The sequence below is a fragment of the Podarcis vaucheri genome (genome assembly GCF_965113315.1).
Source record: "Podarcis vaucheri genome assembly, chromosome: 7".
Classification (NCBI taxonomy): Eukaryota; Metazoa; Chordata; class Lepidosauria; order Squamata; family Lacertidae; genus Podarcis; species Podarcis vaucheri.
The window spans coordinates 65,739,700-65,763,010 of record NC_138765.1 but is presented as its reverse complement, the minus strand read 5'-3'; the positions used below and the strand labels follow the sequence as shown (position 1 = coordinate 65,763,010).

Here is a 23,311-nt window from a genome sequence, read left to right as displayed (position 1 = left end):
CAGAGCCGCGGCCTGACACGCCTCGGCCGGCCGGCCGGGCGGAGAAACCGACGGGGCGGCTCTTCTGCTGCTGCTGAGGTGAAAGGCAAAACCCCACACCGTCGGCTCATCGGCAACGGTTGCACGGAAAACGCCATAGCGACTACACAACCACCACAACGCCAGCCAGCAGGACTCTTTTATAACGACGGACAATAGCACGGATTTTTCCTTTCTTTCCTTGTTTTATTTTACCCGCCCCCTCACCCTAAGGTGCCCCAAGGCAGGTTGCAACCACAGCTGTCAACTTTTCCCGTTTCTTGCGAGGAATCCTATTCGGAATAAGGGAATTTCCCTTAAAAAGGAAACGTTGACAGCTATGGTTGCAACGTCAAAACACAATATTGAAAACAGCCGGGAACAACTTCCGATCATAACTTAATAATAACAACAGCAAGGATAAGGTAGGTCGTGGAAAATAAGCACCTCGGATCTCAAAAAAAAGTCCTAGGGAACCGAGCGCTTTCAGCACCTTTCGGGAGCGCCCTCTGTTAAAACACGTCGATATAACGGGGAGACCAAATTATAATGCTAAAATTACAATGCTAAAACCACGTCGATATAACGGGGGGAAATGAATTATAGTGCTAAAAACAGGTCGATACCAGTCCATCAGTTCCCCAACTATTGTTATTGTTACTATTAGTAGTTGTTGCGTTTTTATCTCACTTTTTCTCCAAGGAGCTCAAGGAAATTTTCCCTCTCATTTCATCCTTGCAACAACCCTGTGAAGTAGATTAGTCTGAGAAGCCATGACTGGCCCAACTACACCTAGTGAGCCTCGTGAGCTTCATGGCTGAGTAGGAATTTGAACCCTGGTCTTCCAGGTCTTAGTCCAACACTTTAACCACTACTACACCAACCTGACTTCAACAGACTTCAACTGTTAGGCACCTAGGATGCACCCTGGACCCCATCCTACAACAAAGGGTCCGTAGAATGAACTCCACTTGTATTTCTGTCATCTTTAAATCATGTTCGAAGTACATTTTTTGCCCTTGAATAATTCTGGGTGCTGTGATTTGTGAAGGTTTGTTGAGAAATGTCTCTTTATGACAGATAAATTACAGGGCCCTGAACTCTTTGATTGAAATAATGTGCCTCAAATATATACTTTGTATTCAAGGGCCAGGAAGTCAGGTCAAATTTCTTACAAAAATAACCCCACCCCAGTATTCTCTGGCACCTGAAAGATTAACAGTGAAAACAACCAAGGGCTTTGGTGGCACATTGAAGGCTACCAGATTTATTGTAGCATAAGCTTTCTTGGGTTAAGAGTCCACTTTGCCAGATGCATGATGCATGCATCTGATCCTTAGTTGGCTGGTTTATATGTGCATGTGTGATTTCCCCCACCCCAGTTTTAAAAGTTATGAGGCCGTTAACCCCATGTCTCTGAAGAACACATTTCTAAAACCTGTCATACATTGGCCAGAAGAGGTCAGTCAAGGACTTATCATCAGTGTCTAGATTTTGGCGTGAAGAATTGCCGGAAGGGTTGCCCTGTCATTTTGATGCAGCAAGTAGAGTAGGAGCACTCTTGTGCCACTTTTTACAGTCATGGCTTCTTCCAGAGAATCCTGGGAAGTGCAGTTCATTAAGAGTCCAGGGAACTGCAGCTCAGTGACAGTGGCCAGTTTCCAGGATTCAAATGTATGACATGGATGTGATCCAACTTGGGGCACCTTAAAGACTAATACATTTATTATGATATAAACTTTCAGAACTACAGTATAAGCCATTGCATCAAGGATGTTGTCACTGCACTTTTCCCTCTGGCTCACTTTAATCTTTAAAGGTACTGTAAAATGATATCTCTATAAAACATACTCAAGCATGACTTCAGAATTATTGAAGGAAAGTGGTTGCTGTTGTTGTTAATTGAATTTAAAGTTTTGTGTCCATGCACAAAGTTGGCATGAAGTATAACAACAGTAAAAACTCATGTTGATCCGAACCAACAGAATTTGAATGCAAAAAACTACATCCCTCAGGTTGAGTGCAGATAAATGACTTAAGGCTGAAAAAACAAAATAAAATTGCAGAAGAGATTCCATATAGAAATTCAAATGCATGCACTAGTTCATTGGATGTGTATTATTGTTTAAATACAGTACTGTACTTAAAAGATCATATCACCCCTTATATACCCAACTAATCACGGCACTTCACAGGAGAAAGCCTTCTGCAGATACCATTGCACCAGGAGGTCCACTCTGTAGAAGTAGGAATCATGTTCTAAGTGTGGTGGTACCTCCCCTTTGGAACTCCCTCCTGTTATGTAACAGACAGAAACCATCTCTGGTGTCATTTTGGTGCCTTTTGAAGACATTTCTTATTCAACAAGACTTTTAAGTGGATATTTTTATCCCAGCCTGTATCTGTATTGGTTATGATTTTTTAAAAACAGAATTATTTTGATTGTTTAATTTGTAGTTTTTTATTATTTATCACGTAGGGACGCGGGTGGCGCTGTGGGTAAAAGCCTCAGCGCCTAGGGCTTGCCGATCGAAAGGTCGGCGGTTCGAATCCCCGCGGCAGGGTGCGCTCCCGTTTTTCGGTCCCAGCGCCTGCCAACCTAGCAGTTCGAAAGTACCCCCGGGTGCAAGTAGATAAATAGGGACCGCTTACTAGCGGGAAGGTAAACGGCGTTCCGTGTGCGGCTCTGGCTCGCCAGAGCAGCGATGTCACGCTAGCCACGTGACCCGGAAGTGTTTCCGGACAGCGCTGGCTCCTGGCCTCTAGAGTGAGATGAGCGCACAACCCTAGAGTCTGTCAAGACCTTTACCTTTGCCTATTATTTATCACTTTGAGATATTATATAATAAGTGATTTATAAATGCAATACAAAAATAAATAAATACTGTACATTTAGTGTTGTTAGAGTACGTAACAGGAGATCTGTATTCAAATTCATAATTGGCCACAAAACTGTCTGGATGAGCTTGTGTCAGTCAGCCCTTTTCAGCCTAAGCTACATCGCAAGGTTGTTCTGTGGAACATGTTGGCAGCCTTAAGAGAAAAGTTCTTATCAACATAGTCATCCTAACTCACTCATCAGAGTGCCATATTAGCTGGACAACCCATAAAAATTTCTACCTGACCTTTAGAACTAGAGTTGTGCATTCGTCACTAGCATCACACACACATAAATCTTTTTACAATTGACAACACACTCACCCCACCTAGAGCTTTATAATAGTTAAGATAAACAAGCTGGGATTGATCAAACATACCAGATATATACAGAATCATGAGCTCATTATGTCTCAGAGATTTTCAAGTAGTTTGTGGGGATAGGGGGAGTTTAGGAACCACCGCTGCAGGTATAATCAATCATTTTTGTTCTCAGTAGCAACTAATTTAGGCAGTCCTGTGCACAGTTATTGACTGATTTAATTTCTATCCGGCCTTTTGATTCTGATGGGCTACATTTAAACAGGGCGGGCCAACAAGTTACCCAGGGCCCACCTCAAGGCCTTTTGTATCAGCCCACCGGAGCATTTGAGGAGCCACTGGTTTTGGGAAGGATGCATGAGGGCTCTGACAGGATCCTTGGGTCCTCCAGTCTCCTTCCCAAATCCTAGTTAGCGCTTTCCCAGCATTAGGAAGAAGGTGGTAGGGCTCTAGAATTCTGCCAGAGCCTCACATCTCCTTTCTAAAATCTGGCACCTTACTTATCTGGTTTTGGGAAAGCAGCATGAGGGGTGGGGGTTGGGACATATTTTGACCTTGCTCCCTCCTGTGCAACAAGGCAGTGTACAGGCCATGGGTTCTGTGTTGAAGTACTCTTGAAGCCCACTGGCTGCCCCTCCCCACCCCCTGTAACTATGGCTCTGCCTTGATGTTACTTTAAAATGAATAGAAAATTAAATTCACAGCTTTTTAGAATAGTAGGCTTGGGTTTTTCAATAATAACACTACAAAAATAGCACTTGTCATCTTTGCCGTGGTTGTTGTAAAAGCCTTCCTAAGTGCCTTTCTATTTTTATAGACTATCAATGTGTACTTCCCACTGACCGGAACACCACTGGGTGTTCAAGAATGTTGGGTCTGTTGCAATTCATCCTGAGACCTTTTTTTGTGAATGAACAGCATTTTGGAGCTGCTCCCCACGCTATGGAGAATGACTCAGTCATGAAAGAGGGAAGGGTAATGAGCCATAGTGACCACATTATCTCTTGTGTTGCAGAAGATAAAGCGAAGCAATAGAAAGAAAATTCTTCTCCAGAAATAGAGACAAAATGATGACAAAAGAAGCAACTCTAAAACACCAGGGAGAGGAAAGCTTCCAGCAGGGAAGAGTTTCCTGGCAACTAATTGTTTTCCTTTGATTCACACAGCTGCCACTTGCGATTGTCTGCCCATGCCAAAGAGGCAATGGAAAGGTTGCTCTGAATTAACTTAAGAATTAATGTTCTCCAAAGATCGTAGGTGACTAATAAAATGATTCATTCTACAAAACACTCGACCAAGTATCAACAAAAAGTGTACAGTATATGGAGAACTTTTTCCGCAAGAATTCACAACCAAGGAACTTGGCAACAGGTGATGCCAAAACTATTTTCAACAAAATACTTCACCAAAGAATCCAGAGTAAGCTTAGCACAGTCAAGGAATAAGAGGATACATCCGTTTGTGGATCAGGAATTGGTTAAGTGGCAGGAAGCAGAGAGTAGGAATAAATTGACAAATTTGCTTATTGTGTGATTAAAAAGCCCCATAAAATACTTTGTTCTAAAAAGAAAAAAAACTCAATTGGCTGGATCTGTGGGCACTGCCCACTTTGGCAAACCACTGAACTGCAAGTGGTACCTTCTCAGGAAGAGGCACTCCAGCCCCTGACCAACTGTACCTGCCTAAACTGGTCTTATTGAACTTTGGCATCCTTGATTGCTATGGTTGGTAAGTTTTGGTGCATGTGCGGTTATTGACTTGCTCTGGCCCTGACTACTGGCTTATTGTGCAGCTGCTAGTTGCCCTCTCCTGGTTCATCCCCTCTGGCTGATGCCTATGGCCCACCTTTGACAGCTAGGCCAGTCTCACCACTGTTAGTGTTATCTTCAAAGGCGTTGGGGATGGCATTGTGGACATCCCCTTCAGATGCAAGCAATTCTTGGCCAACCCTTATCAGCACAAACACTTCGGAGATTTTTTTCTTGCACACACAGACATGGGGGGGAGGTTGCTTTTTCCTCCTGGTGACCCTTTTTATTTTGCATTCATTTGCTTGCACAAGACTTACACACAGATTATTAGTCTATCTCTGGCCTTGATTGAGCATCTGTTCTGATTTGTTTGCAGGACAAGGAGCCTTGCTCCTGATTTGCCCGTGGAGTGTTTATACCGCACCTCAACTCCTTGTTCCTCATTCATTCACCTACACTTTTCAGTGCCTTTCCTCCTCACTTTTCAAGCTGTAAAACATTATTTTTTAAAAAGTTGATTTTTTACGCCAGGGGGAGGGAGCACTGCCATTCACTGTAACTGTGCCCGCCTAAATATCCAGCACGTGCTTGATTCCCTCCTGCAAAATGCTGACAGTCTGGAGGCAACCTGGTTCTTCAGAATTCAGGAGGACACAAATAGTGTCGCTTGGGGAGTTGCGGAATCGGGTTCCTGGCTGGTGTTTCCCCTAAGTTTTGCATGGCAAATCGGCTGCTTGAATCTGCGTCACTTTCGGTAAAAACTCTCCTCGGCGCATCAGCTGAGGATCCTCCCTCTGCCTGCTGTTAGGGAGAGGAAAGCTGCCGCTCCCTGCACACCCCGAGGTGTCTCTGTTGACTCTCCGAAGGGCTGGCTCAGCTGTCCTGATAACGCCGTTGCTAGGAGCGGACTCCGCCTGGCTCCACAAATACACAGGAGATCCGAGGAGGCGGTCCCTCCGTCCGTCCGTCCTTCCCTCACCCCACCCCGATCTCCCGTGGGCTTCCCCAGGTAGAGGAGGAGCGACGGAAGGCGAGGGGATCGAGAGTTTAGCCGGGATCCGGGCTCTCTCAGACAGACATTCATCGCCTGGACGGTGCGCAGCGCCGGTGAGCCAGACTCCGCGAGCAAGGCGAGCGCAGCGACTATCGTCTCTCATCGCAGGGCGAGGTGGGAATTACCCGGGACTCTGCTGCTCTGGCTATGACGGACGCGTTGCTGCCCTCGGGCTGCCGGGCGGCGGACCAGAGGGGAGACTGCTACTTTCGAAAGGTAAGTCGAGGCAAAAGCATCGCGGCGACAGGTGGGTGGGTGGCAGCGCGCACACACCCCCCGCTCTCCGTAGTCAAAGGTGCAGCGCGATTGAATCTGCCTGCCACCCCGATCTATACTTCGTGCCCTGAAGAACCCTTCGCTCCGCCAGGAATTTGGGCAGTGAGGCGGTTATGCTGTTGCCTGTGTGGTCAAAACTTTGATTTGGCTTTTTGAAGGGTGTTTTCCCCCCTCTTAGTAAAAGCTAAGCATAACAGGTGTAGTGGGGAGTCTCGGGGGTATTTGAATACAGTAGTTATTTCATTGTGTTGGGTGAATGTATTTGCTTATCTGCCTAGAGCAAGTTGATAATAACAATAGTTATCTTATGGAAACATAAATGACCGTGAGAGGGCAGTTAGCAGTTGCTGGAATTGTTGGAGACAGTGCTGCCTTCTAGAAGGAGCGTGCATAATCTTTAGAGTTGCTACCGTTTTCCCTAGCAGGGCTACCTTGTCCATAATAGTGTCTCATAGCTGACAACATTTCCCTTTTTTTAAAATGGAAATTTCCTTATTCCGAATAGGATTCCTCGTAAGAAAAGGGAAAAGTTGACAGCTATGAGTGTCTGGACATAAAAAAAAATTCAACAGGGACAGATGTTCCCAGCAGGGAACTGTTATGCTGTGAACAGCTGTTAGCTCTTATCAGAGGAAATAGAGAGAAAAAGAGAGCACAGTCCTACATATGTTTACTCAAAAATAACTTCCACTGTGTTCAGTGAGGCTTCCTCACAAGCAAACATATATAGGATTGTAGCCACAAGTACATAGGCATAGCCAAGGGGAGACAGGGAAGGGTCCTGCCCCCTAAATAAATAAAATTCAATAGAAATACATAGCAAACTAATGTCCTTCCCCACCCCCAACAAAAGGTCTGTCTCACCTAACAAAAATCCTGGCTACGCCCATACACAAGTAACTGCCAACATTTACCAAATGAAAAAATAATTTGTTTGTATCTAACAAAATCCTGCCTTCTATTTTTGTTAGCGCTCGTCTTTATGTGGAAGTTATTCACATTGAACTCAATAGTACATACTCCCAGTTTTTATTGGTTGGGAAGTTTTTAATGTTTGATGTTTTATTATGTATTTATATGTGCTGGAAGCTGCCCAGAGTGGCTGGGGAAACCCAGCCAGATGGGTGGGGTATAAATTATTATTATTATTATTATTATTATTATTATTATTTTATTGCAATAAAATTAACAAACTCCCAGTTTTTAAGTGTACTTAGGATTGCAACTTTCAGCTTCATAACATATTTTTTTCTAGTGCCTAGAGAGCCCATAGTTTTACAAAACTGTGTGTGAGAGAGACAAATCTATTGCCCTCAAAATTTCAGAAGGTAGAAACTCATTATAGAGTAGGATTTATTCAATCCTATTATAAAACAAGGAAGCTGTTATTATACCATCCAAATAGGTACAACTTGATAGTTTGCTGCAATGTTAGGTACTAATTTGGTACATTCCAGCACTAGGTACATCTAAGTAAGAAAACAAGTAGTAAGCAACCTCTTTAATAGACTAGATGGCATGGTGTATTCCTCCCATTTTGGAGGTTGCTGCAATTATCAGAATCTGATACAGAAGTGACCTCTGACCTTTGCTACTTTTGTACTTTTAGATGGGAATCACAGCCTCTTTAAAAAATGTAGCATTGTCTCCACCACCCCTTGCAGAAAATAAACTTGGCAGGGATTTCCAGAAGCCAGCTCAGCTTAATTTTTTACTAAAGCGTGCGTGTCTGCAGTTTGCAGACCAAACCAAGTGGGTGGCTTAGTGAACTAAAGTAAAGGTTTCTTTAGTGCAAACAGTTTGGGTTTTTTTAAAAAAATAAGTATTGCAGCCTACATTTCTAGACTAGCCCTCATGCAGTGGGATCCACAAGCCGTTTCAGCAAGGGTGCTTGGGCTTAAAGCTGAGCCCAGGAGATGCAACTGTAGGTCAGTGGTAGAGCACTAACTTTGCATACAGAGGCACACAGGTTTGATCCCTGGCGTCTCCAGTTAAACTGGTCAGGTTTATTGTGTGTATGGGGGAAAGACCCTGTATGAAGAACTGCTGCAAGTCAGAGGAGATGTTACTGAGAAAGGTGGACAAATTATTTGACCCTGTAAAAGGTGGCTTCTTGTGTCCCAGTCTGGGAATGTTTGAAACTCCATGATGCCGCCTCCACCTTGAGGCTAAGCAGGTCTGGGTCAGGTCTGGTCAATGCCAGGATGAGTTCCATGGAAGAAAGATGGGTTATAAATAAACAAAGTGGATCACAACTATAGCTTTGGTAAAATGGCTTGCAAATTTGATCACAGTGCGAACACCCCTTCCCCTCAAACATTCTTCTGACTCTGATGGGTTGTGAAGCTGGTCTGAAACTTGAGTTAACTTTAGCTAAAAACAGCTAATAAAGGGAACTGCTGGCCCCAGGCTTGTAAAGGGAAAGCTATTCAAAAGGAAACACGATAAGGCATTTTAGATTAGGGCATTTTTCAGCCGGCTAAGAGCCTGACAATACAGCACCTAGCCCCAGGTGAGTACTTAAAAGGTTTGTAAACCTCACCCTGCATATCAGATTACCCAGGTTAAATTTAGGGCACTTCTGAAACTCTGGCAGCTCATTTTGTGAGCTCCCAACAGGTTTCATCAGGTGCCTCATCAGAAAGTTATGTAAGTGCTGCTATATGTGCGTGACTGAACCCTCTGCCCTTTTACAATGATTCTATGTAACATACCATCAGACCTAATAATGTGTAGATAGGGAACAATTTCCATTTTAAATAGTGGTACAAACATCAGAATTCCTGCATAGAAAGCACTTCGGTCTAGGAAGATGTAGGTAAAGGTAAAGGTAAATGACCCCTGGATGGTTAAGTCCATTCAAAGGCGACTATGGGGTGCAACACTCATCTCACTTCAGGCTGAGGGAGCAGCTTTCCAGGTCATGTGGCCAGTATGACTAAACCACTTCTGGTACAACGGGACACCATGATGGAAACCAGAGCGCACAGAAACGTCGTTTATGTTCCTACCACTGCGGTACCTATTTATCTACTTGCACTAGTGTGCTTTCAAACTGCTAGGTTGGCAGAAGCTGGGACATTTCCCTGTAGGAAAATGTATCCAATCTCAGCCCTGGGCAGATGTTATTTTCTAGTAACTGAGGGAGGCAGAGTTCTGAGAGTTGTGGAACCTGGGGACAACATTCTAGCTACCATGTGCTGTATTGGAGCATTTAACTACAATGACCCAAGTTCAAACCCCTGCTCAGCCACAGAGATTTGATGTGGGTTTTCTGGAAAAGTTCGAATTTTAACATTTTCAATTTTCATCTGATTTTTTTTCATGCCCTACAGCAGGGGTAGGAACAGGATCCCATCTGTGGGCCAGATCCTTATCTCTCGCACCCAGACCCAGAGGCCATCTGCCTGTCATTCACCTGACATGATAATCGTGGCTGACAACTGTCAAAGCTTAATGGCAGTTGTCATAACTGCCAGTCAGCTGAACCTCATTCAAAGCCTTGCTTTCGCCACTCAGCTGCATGCATAATCGTTAGCAAGGATCATGTTAAAAAAAATCTAGGCTGATTTGTTTGCATATCTCATTAGAATCATGTATATGACAACTGAAGTGATGCAAATGGCAGAGGTGGTGTTCTTGCTGTGGATTGGGCAGAGCCTTTTCATATCCATCAGAAGCAATCCTGATGTCTGGAAAAAACATCCCCTCTTACAGTAAATCATGTGTAGTCACGTTATGTTGTACCAAATGGTCATAACAAAAATATTCAAGTTTCAGAATGGTAGCAATCAAATATAAAAATTATCAGTAAACACATTTGCATCAATAGAACATTAATAACTGTATCAGTCATAGCATAGGAGAAGTCTACAGTAAGTTGTGTATTGGGAAGGAAACTTTGGACAAAATTTAGCTATGGCTCATGCAGAGCTAGTCACTGAACTGATGGTGTCCTTATTAGGGGCTTTGAAGGTGGTAAAAGTTAATAGAGGACGTGAGCTTTAAAGAGTTATCCAGAAAAAAGAAATATGTGCCCAATAAATGTTGAGATAATCTTAAAGGCAACAGTTGCATGTTCTCATATGGCAAAAAAAGAGAAAAAAGTCATGCTTTTAAAAGTAACCTAGTTTTGTTTTTCTTATGTAAATATGGTTGAGTATGAGATAGTTGCGAATTTCTCTTCGGGGGGGAGTTTAAAATCTATATCGCATGAACTTTCAAGCATTGGCAAATGTAGGCAAGAGGTGCCATTCACTGCAGCCCTGTGCCTGTTGGAGCAGATAGCTGAATGATTAATCACAGGGCATGACATGGCTGCATGTACAGTAGCTCCGCAGTGATGTACAATCATACTCACTAGCAAGAAGCTGGAGCTGGTGACTTCCTTATTACTAAGTACGCACCTATATATTTAGATGCAGGCAAGTGAGAAATTGACTCTGGAGAATGAGGGCTTTGAACATTTGTGACCAGTCTTCATCTTCACGTGGACAGTGCATGTGCCAATGGGTGGGAAATGTTGAGTGCATTCCCCACATTTAGAAGAAAAAGAAAACCTGCACAAAGGGAAACAAGCTTTGGCTCAAATTCTGTTTGACTTTCTTATTTGCATTGCTCAGTTGAAACAGCTGGCAAGTGATCTTATTAACACTTTTCTTAATGTGGATTCAATAATTAAGACATACTTTTTGATCACATTTAATTCCACCTTCATTTTTCCTGGGGCTTCTTTGCATTTGATTAAGTACTTGGGGAAGACTTTTAGAAATTTCACTTAAACCCCCTATAAAGGTATGTTAGAAAAATGCCTGTTCTCCTATAGTGTTCCTCTTTTGAGCTCTGGAGGAAGCAAAGACATGAGAAAAGGGAATTCTTTCCTGATTTTTTTAAAGCCACAATGTTCCTTTTTACTTATAGAGCAGAATATCAACCAGATACCTCTGGCAAAACAATCTCATGTAAGAAAGAGATGGAGAGAGAAAGGTGCATAGTTCTACAAGTTATAAAGCAAAGATTTCTAGTGAATTGTGTGTGACATATTCAGGGTGGGTGGCCTGCGACAAATCATTCCCTGTTCTCTTTTTATTATCTGTGAAGCAGTAGTCCTAGTGACCTTTCTCACAGTGGAATTCAAGAAGAGCCATGTTGCATTGACACCCCCCAAAGGCCTGCATACGCCAACATTTCTCTTTCCAACAGCAACCGGCCATATGTTTTTGGAAAGCCCATGAGCAGGATGTAACTGCACCCACTTCCCCTGCTTCGCCCCTTCCCAGCATCTGACAGACACTTGCAGAGGGAAAGTCTACACCCATAGACTTCCTTGGAAGCTGGACCCTGTGCAATCAAGCAACCAGCTTCCACGAAACCTTATAGAGAGATTTGCATTCATAGGCTTTCCTCCTTCTGGTATCCATGACCAATGTGTGGACATCAGAGGTGAGCCAAAGGAAGCCATGTGACTCAGAGGTGAGGTCAGCAGTGTGATCATTGTCCCTAGTAACTATGTCAGGACCCCTTCATGTGTACAATGTGTGGAGCGGTCTAAAATATTGAAGAGATCCAGGGTAGAAATGCTACAGGGAACAGGTGCTTTAGTGTAGGTTGAGGTGGTGCAGAAGCCCAAGCAGAAATGACCAGCTTCATTTTAGGTATGTGTTTGTTTGCCCGCTTTCACCATTTGAAAATCTGAAAAGGAGAGAGAACTTTCTGTCCTTGCCCTTGTCAATGATTATACAGAAAGAGGAAGCTCTTAAATGGACCTCTGTCTTTTTTTGAACATCCACCCATGCCTTTAAAGATGTAAATACAGGAAGTCTGGGCAGAAGGCTAATGTCAGCTGTACCTGCCAGTTTTTATTTACACAGTCTCATGGAGTTTTCACACTTTTTATCTAAGGCAGGAACAGGTAACTTGTGGCCCTCCAGATGTTAATGGATTACAGTTCCCAGCATCCCTAGCTATTGGCTAGGCTAGCTGCTGGGGCTGCTGGGAGTTGGGAGTCTAACAGTAGCTTGAGAGCCACAGGTTCCCCATCCCTAATCTAATAGGATTCACCATTGGTGCCCCCTCTCTTTGCTTAAGGGCTCTCTGCTTGTCTAATTTTATGTCTATAGCGGCAGCCTGATAAAAGTGTGCATATGCAAACCATCTTACAGATTCCAAGCTTTTCCCAGCCTTTCTGCCTGGGAACCTGGAGGTATTCCTGCATTGCCTCTGGTGATTGATTGAAAGGCTTTTAACAGGCCCCAGTCAAGCTACTTTGCTAAAAGCTTGTTTTGGCAAGTTTGCCTCAGGCCTCTATGCTATGATCCACCTTCTGGCTGTCACAAATATGTATCAGATTTATGTAACTGTTATGTGCTGAGTACACACAGAAGGTGGTTATATATTAACTGCTGATTTTTAAATAGCCATTCAGCCCAATTCTACTTGTACACAGAGGTTCCCTATTATGTTCAGTGACACCATTCTGTGATAGGAATACATTATCTTGCTGGCTCAGACTGAGATCCATCTAATTCAGCATTCTTGTTTCAAACAATGGCCAGCAAGATGCCCTCTTGGGCCCAGGATATTTTGTTGCCTGAGGTGAAAGACTAGATGGCCCACCACTACCCCACATACAGAAGCCCCACAGAATGAACCATAGAGTTGGAGGGTGCCCTGCAGGGCGTTAGCCCAACTGTATGCTTGATGTAGGAGCTCTGTAGCTGGACCAACCATAGAGATGGCTGTCCAATCTCTGAAGACACCCAGGAAGGGAGAGTCCACTGCCTTGCTATGTAGCCATTCCTATGGTTGAATGAACAGTCTCCTGCCTCCCATAAAATTGTTGGATCCTTCTGTTTTTTAAAAGGCATCCAAGCTAGTGGCAATTGCCACATTTTGGGGTAGTGGAGTAGTATCACTCTGGTGATATTTCACATGAAGAATCAATTCCTTTCATCGGTTTCCTTGAGTGACTGAATTTTTCAACAGACATGGGAATGCAGAGGATACAAGCAAAGGGGTTAATGGAGCTCCTTGTCTGAGGAAACCTTTTTGTATTTGGGAGTATTTGCTGTGTCAGTGTTTGTTTGCTCTGGAGGTAGGACAGTAACACAGGGTGGAGCAGAATGCCTCGCTTTAACCATTGAGGCACACCCAGATTCAACTCTGTTTCAACTTCTCTGTGCCATTAACATGCATCTCAGCTTATCAGTTGTCAGCTTATAATGACATCATTTGAAATATCTCATTTACCGGCAGCACTGAAAACATTCAGTACTGTACCTCTTCCGCTGAATAATCTGGCAATCAGAGCTTTGTTAATGATGTCACAACTGCAGCTTCCAGTTTTGAAATCCAACACTGTCAGTGTTTAATGGAGAGTCTGTGTGGAAGTGGGTGGGTATATCTGGCTTCTGTTTTATGTAAGTACAAGGTGTTACATCTTTTGCTTTTCCAGATTTGCTAGCAGCACTATCAATTATCACATTAGGCAGTTAAGAGTGGGATATTGCCTAAGCAGGGTCAGCTTATTGCTAACTTCTGAGAGCCCCGGCTATGAAGCAATCTGTACACTTGAGAAATAAATACGTGAATACTGGCGGTTTATGTCTCTCTCTCTCTCTCCAGGTGAAATCAGTTGCACAATAGCCAGACTCTTCCCTCCTGCCCCTGTTTGCAGAATAAGAATCTTAAGGACAGCTTTTAAGTATTTTGGGCTGCTAGAATTCCAGTATATATCCATTCTTACAATAAATGTGGGATTTACATCAGGGTTGAGGAATCTGTGGCTCTCCAGGTATTGTTGGAAGGCCAGTGCCTCTCAGTGCCAGGCAGCCTGGCAAATGGTCATATATGGTTGTTGTTGTTGTTCCGCAACATCTAGAGGGCTACAGACACAGGGAGATCCTTACTCCGCCCAGATGCATCTAAGCCCAGTGCCACCTAGTGATTAAACTCTGATTACCCTTTCCTCTGAGGCATTGTGGGCAAGGTCACCAGGAAAGTTCTGGTGCCATCACCGTGATGGTGGCAAACTGCTTCCCCCACCCCCTTTTTCAGATAATGTTAAATAGTAGTTTGCTGCTATGACAGAAAACTGGCACAGGTGCTAAGGGAGGCCCGGAGTGCCCGCATCACTACTTTGCTTTGCAGCTAGCAGACAGTTGAGCTGGGGTAGGCAGCAGTGGCATACAATGATTTGTCGCTGAATGGAGGGATGGGGGAACACAAGCCGCTGTGCCTCCCAGCCTGCTGCCTGAGCCATGTAGCTTCACATTGTTCATGGTAGGGCTGGCCCTGCTCACCCTTGTCCTTCTTTGGCTAGAGATGTTGGAGATTCACTTGGGAAAGTGTTTGCTCTGCCAGTGAGCTGCGCTCCATTACCTATGTTGAAATACGTACAGCAGAGCTTGGATTCAATATTGCTTTTCTCCCTACAGGGCAAGGCCTGAGCATGTAAACTTGAGATTTTTATTGGGTTGAGATTTCCCCCCTGGAAGGAGCGCCTCAAGCAGGCCCACAGATTTTGCATTTCCCCTCTCCCTTGTACTTGGTTTCAGTGAGCAAAGCTCATCAGTAACAAGAGATTAATTCACGGTAACATGTTGTTCAGGCAGTTTGGCAAACATGAAGCTTCCTAGAGATGATTATGCAAGTTTTTGGGCCAATTTGCATACATACTCCAACCATCCCTATTGGTCAGGGACAGCCCCTGTTTTCGCGAACATGTCCCTGGGAAAACTCTGCTCCTGTTTTCCCCCCCCCTTTAGGGGCACATCTTATTGAGATTCGGTTAGTGTGAGTCGTGACATTTGGCATGCTTCAGGTCTGTGGAAGTTAACATCTCTGTGTTGTATCCAATTGACTTAGTCTGGATCCACCTCTTTGAATTAAGGGTATGGATGTATCTGTGCGTCTAATGTGTGCATACACACACATGTGAACTTTAAGGTTCCTGTGCTGGTGAAGCTCAGTTTGAACTGGCAGGCAACTAAATGACCAAACATCTTACTGGTTTTGAGAACAGTGCAGGGCTTTCTGTTATACTTAAGAGTAAATAAATACAGACTTGAGATTTAGCAATGGAAGAGCTATAGTTTCATGTCATGAGAATGAGCCACAATGAGCCCCTGGCTCTTCTCTCCCACCTCCAGCCCAGCTGTGAAGAGGACTTTGAAAACTTCCGCTTCTGCTTTAGGTTTAAATTAACCACAACTTGTTTTGTTGCCCATAGATGCATGCTATGTTTTTGCATGACATCCAAATGTAGTAAATGCGTAATTTGGAATTAGGCAGTAATCACTTGCAATTATGATGGAGGTGTTACTGGCTTGCTCCTCTTTTCATATTTGCAGTGTTGGTGGGTGTGCTTTTCAGACTTCATCAACATCACAGAATGAATTAGTCCCATTAATGAATGAAGAACATCAGGTGATGCTTTTAGTCTCAGCACCTATGATATGTGTTTCTACCAAGAGCCCCAGCATTTGCTGAAATTGGACTTCATGTAGAGGTTTAGAACACTGTGTTTCCTGGAGAAAACCTGTTGCAGGATGTGTTGGTGATTAGGCAATTATTCTGTCATTGGGTTAAACAAAGACATGATTTAGACTTAAGACTTTGAATGCTGAACAAGTTATGGAGACAAGGTACCTAAGCAACCCACCGGTCTTGTGAGAGAGTTATCCTAGGTACTAATCCAAGAAATTGCAACTTAAGCAACAATCCTGTGCAATGCTGGTAGCCAGGTTATCCTAGCTCAAAGAAATGTCAATTTTTTCTGAAACACTATAGCTAATAGTTATGGGCGTTACTAATTTCAGCAAACTCCAGCTCTGTGGAAAGGAAGCAGACTCACCATGAGACAGGGTTGCCCATCCACTCTAGACAATATTATTTTTTCTAAATATTTATAAACTGCACTTTCATAAAAAAAATACAAGCATACAAAATGATAATATCTGCAATGTGTCACTCTGAGGCTTTATGGAAAATTAAACTGTTTGTCTGATGCTGCCAGTTTAGACCCACAGTTGTAAGCCCATATGTGGCACCCTGCTGGAGGACTTTTGCTATGGGTCCTCTCAAACTGTTCCAAATAAGGCCCCTAAAACTTGAAACAAGCATAAGATACCATCCTTTTCTTGGTCTCGAGGCCTTGTTCCCATGACTGGGTTTGCTCTTAACAAACCCTTTTAACTTTGTTCTGCAGTCATAATAATATTTGAACTTCTTATCCACCTGTAAGAGGATTTTGACCACAAAAATGAAAACACTTCTGTTTTATCAATATAGCAGAAGTGGAATGCCTTCTGGTTTTCTTTGTGAGATTGCACCAGGACTGCAACCAAGACTTTTCCTTTTAATCTAATCAATATTTTGTAATTGAACGTTGAAGGAAAACACACCCCGTACTGTAAGTCCTTATGAAGCTCTCATATACACAGCCATGTTTTCAACCATCTGGAAAGCCAGTACTGGAAAGAGATTTCAAGTTTTTATTTGCTAGCATTTTGTTTTATTTAAATGGATTGTTGCTCATTGTTCTGAAAACTTTTGGAATGAAGGGTCGGATATAAATCTTAATAATATTAATACTAATGACCTACTATTGCTTGAACCTGCCTACCAACTGCCTTCCTCTTCCAATGTATTCTATTGCCAAGACAGGCACGGTTGGCAGGGACTGGGGGCAGAGCCTTCTTTAGCATAACCCAAGAAAGAAATATCAGCAGACTTGTAGGCACCCCAAGGTTTGCAGAGATATGAAATAAATCTGTGGAAAAAACAACTTCTAAGGGGCGGAAATAGATACCCCAAACAGCCCAGTGAGGGCTGACTGTTGGAGGGTTTGGGGGAAAAAAGCCAGGAGGGCGGAATGATAGAATGGAGCGTCCTGATCACAAGCACCACACGCTGCAGCATTTTGTTGCAGGCTCCACTTGTTACTGTGTGAGGCATGCTTGGAGTCACAGAGGTATTTGTAGAATATTTATAAAGGACAGAAGCTATTGGCAAAGGCTGTAGAGAGATCTTGGCTTGGGTCAAAGATGCAACTCCCCTTTGCTTCCTCTTTAGCAAGAGGATTGGGAAACACTGTGTTGGATGACATATATGGTTTTTTTTAATTAAAAAATGTGGAGATCAGCGTTATCTGCTTAGGGAGGTGTCCATTCATTCTTTAGTTCTTTGCTCACCCACTTTTGATAAATGATGTGTGCTTCTGTAATCCAGGGATGCAACCCTCTTGCGGAGACTGGACGGAGCAAACTGCAGAACCAAAGAGCAGTCCTCAACCAGCAGATACTGAAGGCGGTGAGGATGAGAGCTGGCGCTGAAAACCTCCTCCGGTATGTTCCCACGACTTCCCTCCTCCCTCTGCCCACAGCCCCAGAATGCAGCCTTTGTTCTATCCAACAGGAGCAGCCTCTGATTCCCAGCCAGCTGCCCAGTGACTCTCAACATCTCACTGAAGAAATTGTAGCTAGGAATAATCCTGCACGTAGACTCCATGTAGTATTTTTAGACTTTCATCTATAGGAAATCTGTCTGCTCTAAAAGCTCTCCCTTGCTTTTCTTTACACGTGTTTTATTTTGTTTAAAAGAAATCACATTTATTTATGTACAGCCTTTCCATTTAAAACAACTCACTCCATGTTTACTCCAAACTGCATAACAGAAATAATGAAAAAGCAATCTTAAACAGATACAACGTCAGCATTTCTAACAAACACAATAATAGATAATTTCATAACTATCAATTGATGCCATAATAATTCATTGAATAAAAATATTTTTCAGTAGTAGGGATCAGCTAGGATAGCTCAATACACAATATGATTTCAATCATTCATTTCATAAATAATAATGGCTTGGGTTCTAAGATAAGGTAACTTAAGAAAGTTTGCAGAAGGAAAGTTTCTCATCCGTTCTTTCTTCATGCAACCTGACTGGAGGTTTGGGGGCCCTCATTTGCTGAGCAAAGTGGGATCAGGCACAGGGACCATCCCAAACAAAGTGGCACAGAAGTGGGGTGGGGAGACATTCCTTCCCCAAACTTTCTTAAGTTAACTTGGGATCCAAGCAGACATCTGAAAGCTGTGCATGTTGCTATTTGCTGTTGGTGTCTGTTAGCCTTGTTTGTTGCTTGTTACACAGCAATTTCCAAAGAACTTGCGGCACATTTTAATAACATAAGCTTACATGAAATACATTATAATGTTGACACATTCATACAAAAACCTATGCAATTAATTTAAAATATGCAAAACAGTCCTTGCCCCAGACAACCTTGGAAAGCTTTGACTACGCATGAGCAGCAAAAGCAGCATTGTCATAGTCCATCAAAAGCCTGGACAAAATGTAGCTATTAAAATGACTCCCTTTTATTAAAAGGGATCTAGTTCAGAGTTTTGAAGCTGAAACCATAGCAAAAATATGAGCTAGTCCTGCTTGGAGAAGGTGAGGAGTTTGCAGATTTTAGCTGGGCATATTAAGCCTAGATTTGGCTGTGTACATGCTATGCCTTTCAAGCACATTCAAAGCACATTCACCCCCAAAGAATTCTGGTCATTGTAGCTTACCCCTCAAGAATTAAATTTGCAGCAACCCTTAACAAACTGCAATGCCTTGAATTATTTGAGTGGTGAAATGTGCTTTAAAGTATGATGTGTGTGCAACCTTTGTTGCTAGCAACTCCTCTGATCCATGCTGTGTCCCTTCACAAAGCCCACCTGGCACCATTTTGAAAGAAGTAAACCTTTCACTGGTACGCGGGTGGCGCGGTGGGTTAAACCACAGAGCCTAGGACTTGCCGATCAGAAGGTTGGCAGTTCGAATCCCCGCGACGGGGTGAGCTCCCGTTGCTCAGTCCCTGCTCCTGCCAACCTAGCAGTTTGAAAGCACGTCAAAGTGCAAGTAGATAAATAGGTACCGCTCTGGCAGGAAGGTAAACAGCGTTTCCGTGCGCTGCTCTGGTTCTGGCCACATGACCCAGAAGCTGTACACCGGCTCCCTCGGCCAATAAAGCGAGATGAGCACCGCAACCCCAGAGTCTGCCATGACTGGACCTAATGGTCAGGGGTCCCTTTACCTTTAAACCTTTCACTAAGGCCCTACCTTTAGAGAATGAAGCAGCTTCCCCAAGTGGGAGGGCAGGGACAGCAGAGAGCTGCTCTTCCCTGGGGGCCCTTGACCATTTCATTCTGATGGAGGGCTAAGCTCTTTGTGCTGTGTGGCTTGCCCTGTACTCTCTAAACTCTAGCCTGCTGCCCTCACATTCAGTGAAGGATACAGTCTTGTCACCAGGGTTCAACAGTTGTTCTGGTAGAGTTGTGTGGGCGGCTACTATCTTGCCCTTTTTACCTCGGGTAGCAAAATGTCTTGGGCAAACCCTAAGCGACAGCTTAAAAAAAAAAAGTGAGGGATAAATTGTAAGTTCTCTCTGCCACCCACCAACATTTGGCGACCTGTCAACTGTGTTTGTGGGCCTTGGCTACAGTGCTGTGGGTCAATGGAAACCGTTGCCATTCAAAACTGCAGTGGAATTGTTAGGCAGGCCTATTGCTTTGTTTGTCTTCTTTGGCTTAACAGTCATAACAATAGTATCTGTGCCACGAATATTGTCTTGAAAGCCATTCCACATTCTTTTCGTTTGGCAGTGGGCCATATCAGTTCTGAAACCAGAGTTTTTTCATGTCTGTTCTTAAGGGGGAAATCTCAGAAATGTAGAGAATGCCGGTGAGGCCCATTATACAATAAAGAGGCTGTCCTCAAAAGCGCTCTCAAAGGTGCAGCGCATAGTTAAACTATGTAACTAGCTCCCACGAGAGGCAATGATGGTCACCAGCCTAGATGGCTTTAAAAGAGGATTGGACACATTCATTGAGGGAGGTTAAGGCTATCAACAATGGCTAAGGACTTCCTCCACAATAAGATGCAGCAATGCTTTTGAATACCAGCTGCAGGAAGCCACAGGAGGGGAAAGTGCTCTTGTGTCCGGGTCCTGCTTCCTTTTGGGGCATCTGGTTGTCCTCTGTGAGAACAGGATGCTGGACTCTATGGGCCACTGGCCTGATCCAGCTGGCTCTTCTGACGTTCGTGTGTGCCTTTTTCTTCCTGGCAGGGCGACAACCAGCAACAAGGTGCGTGAGCAGGTGCTACTGGAACTCAGCTTCGTCAACTCAGACCTGCAGATCCTTAAGGAGGAGTTGGAAGGACTCAACATCTCTGTTGAGGTTTACCAGAACACAGAGTGAGTGGGGGAGGAGCTATTGTAGTATTGTTCCCCAGACAAGTATGCTACCTGTGAATGAAAAACACATACACAAAAACAAATATTTGTCTGACGGGGGGGGGGGGGAATGCAGAGAACAAAGGTGCACAGGAGAGAGGTGAAAATATTCAGTTTGGTCTGGCTGTTGACTGAGGAGATTACAGCGGGTATTTACCTTCCTCCTTGGGAAAGGTATTAAAAGCAATTAATTCTGATCCCTAATCCTCAGAAATGCCTTCGAAGAGGTGGCTTGAATGGGGAGTGGCAGAGGAGGCCAGAACTAACTTCTCCTCTTGGTATTAAACTGCACAAAGCCAGCAGGCAAAATGGGGCGCTGATTTGCAGTGACACATTTAATGCCAGGCTTAGCTGTTCTTACCCTTTTCATAGTTATTTGTCCCTCTCATTTAATAATTTCTTTCTCTCCCAAACAAATAAATAAATAAAATAAATAATCCTCTCAGGGGTATACATTTTAATTCTCTTAAACTTCAAGCCCATTGTCGGCACTGTCACAAACATATATCCCAGCCTGCTTTTTAAAGACAATATACTGTAGCTCTGTTGTGCTTTTGTTGCTGCTGTTTCTTTGCTTGATTGATCTTAACAGCCCACACTTTAGCATAGATTTAAGGGACATTATGCAAAAGGTTGTGTGTGCTGCCAGTCAAAATTGAGAAGTTTATTATTTCTCCCACCATGAGCCTGGCATTTCAAAGGGTCACAATGAGAGATTGAATTCTACCCTGCATTCATCTTAGAGCTGGCAGGGACACAGGTGCCCATGGAAATTTGTGCACAAACATGGCAAACTTAATAAAGATGGATCAGAGGGGAATGCCTCAAATCAACAAGCAAAGGGTTCGTTTTAATGTCGTGGTTAATGCCAGGGATTTGGTTTTGGTTTCATGTGGTTCCCCCCTCCCTTTCTTTTTTCTCTGAGAGTGGTATGCCTCTGAATAACAAGGACTGGTTTTGTAACCCGGTCTGCGTCAGGTTGTTTATTTGTACATCAGTGATGAGGAAAAAGAAGGCTGGGAGGAAGGGAGCCTTAAACTACTTTGGCGGACTTTGCATTTTTTTTATGTGAAAATGCTGAGGGGTTGTATTTAAAAGAAGGCCTACCCTCTTTCACGGACCCCTTCCCTATGCTAGAGTTGAACAACACAATTGCATTGCATTGCATTGCATTGCATTGCATTGCATTGCATTGCATTGTATTATTTGCAGCATTTATACTCCATACTTTAACCAAAAAGGCTGTTTGAGTGGCTTACAAAAAACAGTGTTAAGATGGTTCCTGTCCTCAGGTTCACAATTTGGAAAGCCATGGCACACATAAGAGCATGAGAGCCTGCTGGATCAGGCCAATGGCCCATCTCGTTCAGCATTCTGTTCCCATGGTGGCCAAACAGTTGCCTGTGGAAAACCAGCAAGCAGGACCTCATCACAAGAGCCATCTCCCCTCCTGTGGTTTCCAGCAACCAGCGTTCAGAAGCCTTGCTGCCTCCATGGATAGTAGCCACAAAGAGCCCTCTCCTCCATGAGGAAAGGGAGGCAGAAGAAGCAATCTCCAGCCAGTGGCTTTATCTCTTGATAAAGAGCAGCCCCCGCCTCCCTGAAGCCCTCTTCCCAGATCAGATTCAGAAGTGGAGCAGGTAACAATGTCCAGACTGGGAGGATATGGCAGCTCCTGCCTCACAGTCCTTCTCTCAGGCAGAGCTGGCTTGATGGCAATTGGAATCATGACAGAATGATGGAGTCACCCTCCTCCCTTGTCAATGTCAGTGCTGGCTCTAGCTGGCTCACCCTCCCTTGAAACGCTGCCCCCCCATCCCCTGCAATTGGATTCAGGAGCTGAGTTGGTGACGACAACAACAGAACTGGTGACACACATACACCCATGGGTGTCCATAGAGGCCTTACTTGGTGCCTGCCTGGTTCCTTTCCTTGCTGAAACTAGGCTTTGAAAGAAGTGTTCTGTTCACCATTAGAATAGGCTGAGTGACATGTGTGCTTGGTGGCATGGAGTGGGTGGTGCCCACAGCAGTTTCCCCATTTTGTAAGTGTGGTCTCAGGCTTATAAAAGGTGGGCGACCCCTGAACCAGGAGGTCAACCTTAAGAGAGGTCTGCCTATGAATGTCTGCCTATGTTTAACTCATTGCATGGCCTTGGGCAAGTCACTTCAACTTTCATCTCCACTTCCTCTTCTTGAAATTGAAAGGATCACTGCCCACTGAAGCAGTTTGTTGCGAGGGTGAAGGAAGAGTTTGCAAACCACTTTTTGGTTTGCTTTCTTTTTAAATGATGCAATTTAGCCTATTGGGGTGTAGGTGTCAAACAAGCTAGTCTACACTTATGGGTACTATATAGAGGTTCACAGAACAACCACTTTCCTACATCAATTTGCGGTTTTTGAAAAGTTGGGGGAGGGGAAGTTTGATCTTAATCTTCTTCTTTTTTTAACACAGGGAGGCTTTTAGCATTCCTCTGATACCACTTGGCTTGAAAGAGACCAAAGAGGTTGACTTCGCAGTTCCTTTGAAGGTAGCGTTTCTACTAAGCAACTTTTATTAGCAATATTTTACACCAGCAGGAAAAAGTATACACTGCAGATGTTGGGGTGATAAGACAGATTCAAATTCTCATTATGACTTAATTTGCTCTCCAGGGAAATGCTTCAAGAGAGATTTACAAGCCACAAAAGTTGGTTTAGGTTCACAATAAAAACCTTGATTCGACAG

General features: G+C 43.8%; 1 protein-coding gene across 1 annotated transcript in view; it reads left to right on the top strand.

Moving 5' to 3' along the window:
• Positions 1-5,408: 5,408 nt before the first annotated feature.
• The window catches only part of RHPN2 (rhophilin Rho GTPase binding protein 2), a gene marked incomplete at its 3' end in the record, with an annotated part of 38,160 nt that continues 20,257 nt past the window's right edge, over positions 5,409-23,311 (top strand). Inside the window, exons 1-4 of the mRNA XM_082230821.1 lie at positions 5,409-6,237; positions 17,527-17,642; positions 20,417-20,545; positions 23,039-23,114. Of these exons, the coding sequence (XP_082086947.1) occupies positions 6,169-6,237; positions 17,527-17,642; positions 20,417-20,545; positions 23,039-23,114 (390 nt within the window). The 5' untranslated portion in view covers positions 5,409-6,168. The remainder of the gene's footprint in view (positions 6,238-17,526; positions 17,643-20,416; positions 20,546-23,038; positions 23,115-23,311) is intronic.